At 44.4% G+C, this 1,375-nt stretch overlaps 1 protein-coding gene across 1 annotated transcript in view; it reads left to right on the top strand.

The window, feature by feature from the left end:
• Positions 1–3: 3 nt before the first annotated feature.
• LOC104501201 (myosin heavy chain, skeletal muscle, adult-like) overlaps positions 4–1,375 on the top strand; it is a gene marked incomplete at both ends in the record, with an annotated part of 11,133 nt that continues 9,761 nt past the window's right edge. Inside the window, 3 exons of the mRNA XM_010144968.1 lie at positions 4–25; positions 123–226; positions 308–446. Coding sequence (XP_010143270.1) covers positions 4–25; positions 123–226; positions 308–446 — 265 coding nt within the window. The remainder of the gene's footprint in view (positions 26–122; positions 227–307; positions 447–1,375) is intronic.

Below are 1,375 nucleotides of genomic sequence, written 5' to 3'. Positions count from 1 at the left end.
TCCAACAAGAAGCCAGAGCTAATTGGTAGGACTCACATTTCCAGACAAAGGTCACAGAACAACCCTCATTCCGTCACGAGCCACTTATGTCGGACCTGTCTGTGTTCTGTCCTTCTTTTCAGAGATGTTGCTGATCACCACCAACCCCTATGACTATGCGTATGTGAGCCAAGGCGAGATCACAGTTCCCAGCATCGACGACCAGGAAGAGCTGATGGCCACGGATGTAAGTAACACCCAGAAGTTTTCTTAGGCAGACTCTGACCTGTAACAGTCGTGGTACTTACTCTCACGATTCTGCTGCCAGAGTGCCATCGACATCCTGGGCTTCACTGCTGACGAGAAGACAGCCATCTACAAGCTGACGGGGGCTGTCATGCACTACGGGAACTTGAAGTTCAAGCAGAAGCAGCGGGAGGAGCAGGCAGAGCCGGACGGCACAGAAGGTACCAGCACAATGTATAGCGGAGCACAGTATATACCAGAACACTCGCTTCAGCCAGCAGTGATTCAGGGTCAGAGTCACAGCCTCAGCCTGCTCATGGCCCCTGATGCTTGTAGGGTAGAATAGAAACACGCCACCTCCTAATGGTAACATTTCCAGGTGACAAGAACCCAGAATGCTGAAGCTGCTCAGCTGCAAAGCCCGTGTTCTGGGGACAACTCACAATGCCTGAACTGAGAGCACTGTGCTACTTCTGAAAAAAAGGAACATCAGCTAATGCCGCAGTTGTGGCTTGTATGTTCTACATTTTCTGTAGAGTCTCAGCATGTCTCCAGGACTTCTGTCTGAACAAGAGACAGCTAAGAGCTGCCTATTGAGTTTGCTTTGCCTAGAGTTGCTCAGAGGTGCATTCCTGTAAAGGTATTTCCAGGAAACCAGAGTTATTTGTATATAACATAAATGTCTACCATGCTATCAAGGACTTTTTTTATATATATATAATCTAGAGTTGTTTTTCCGTGTGTGTGGTTTGGATTTTTTCAGGAAAGTTCAGATGTAAGTAATACAGTAGCCATGAATCTGATAATGATGAATGGCAACAGTAGAATAGGCTACAAATAATAGCTGTGATCATTGCGCAAATATAACCAAAGGAAAGAGATACAGGAGAGTGTGGTTGAATTAGATGACTATTTAGTTATTAAAAAATACCTCTACTAAAGCGAAGTAAACCACAAGGTCCAGTTTTGTTCTTGTTTCATACCTTACTCTTCCTGGTGATAAATGTACATTAAATAGTTATAAAGAAGACGTACAATAGAGACAGCTCAAAATTAGCCTCCCTGTGTGTGTGTGTTTATATATATATATATACACATCCTATCACGGGGTTTGGCCCTCTGACATTACAGGGCTCTGTAAATATTCCTG

This window comes from Buceros rhinoceros, unplaced genomic scaffold, assembly GCF_000710305.1.
Source record: "Buceros rhinoceros silvestris isolate BGI_N320 unplaced genomic scaffold, ASM71030v1 scaffold12251, whole genome shotgun sequence".
Lineage (NCBI taxonomy): Eukaryota > Metazoa > Chordata > Aves > Bucerotiformes > Bucerotidae > Buceros > Buceros rhinoceros.
Note: the sequence above shows the minus strand (reverse complement) of the source record. Positions and strands in the feature narration are given on the sequence as shown.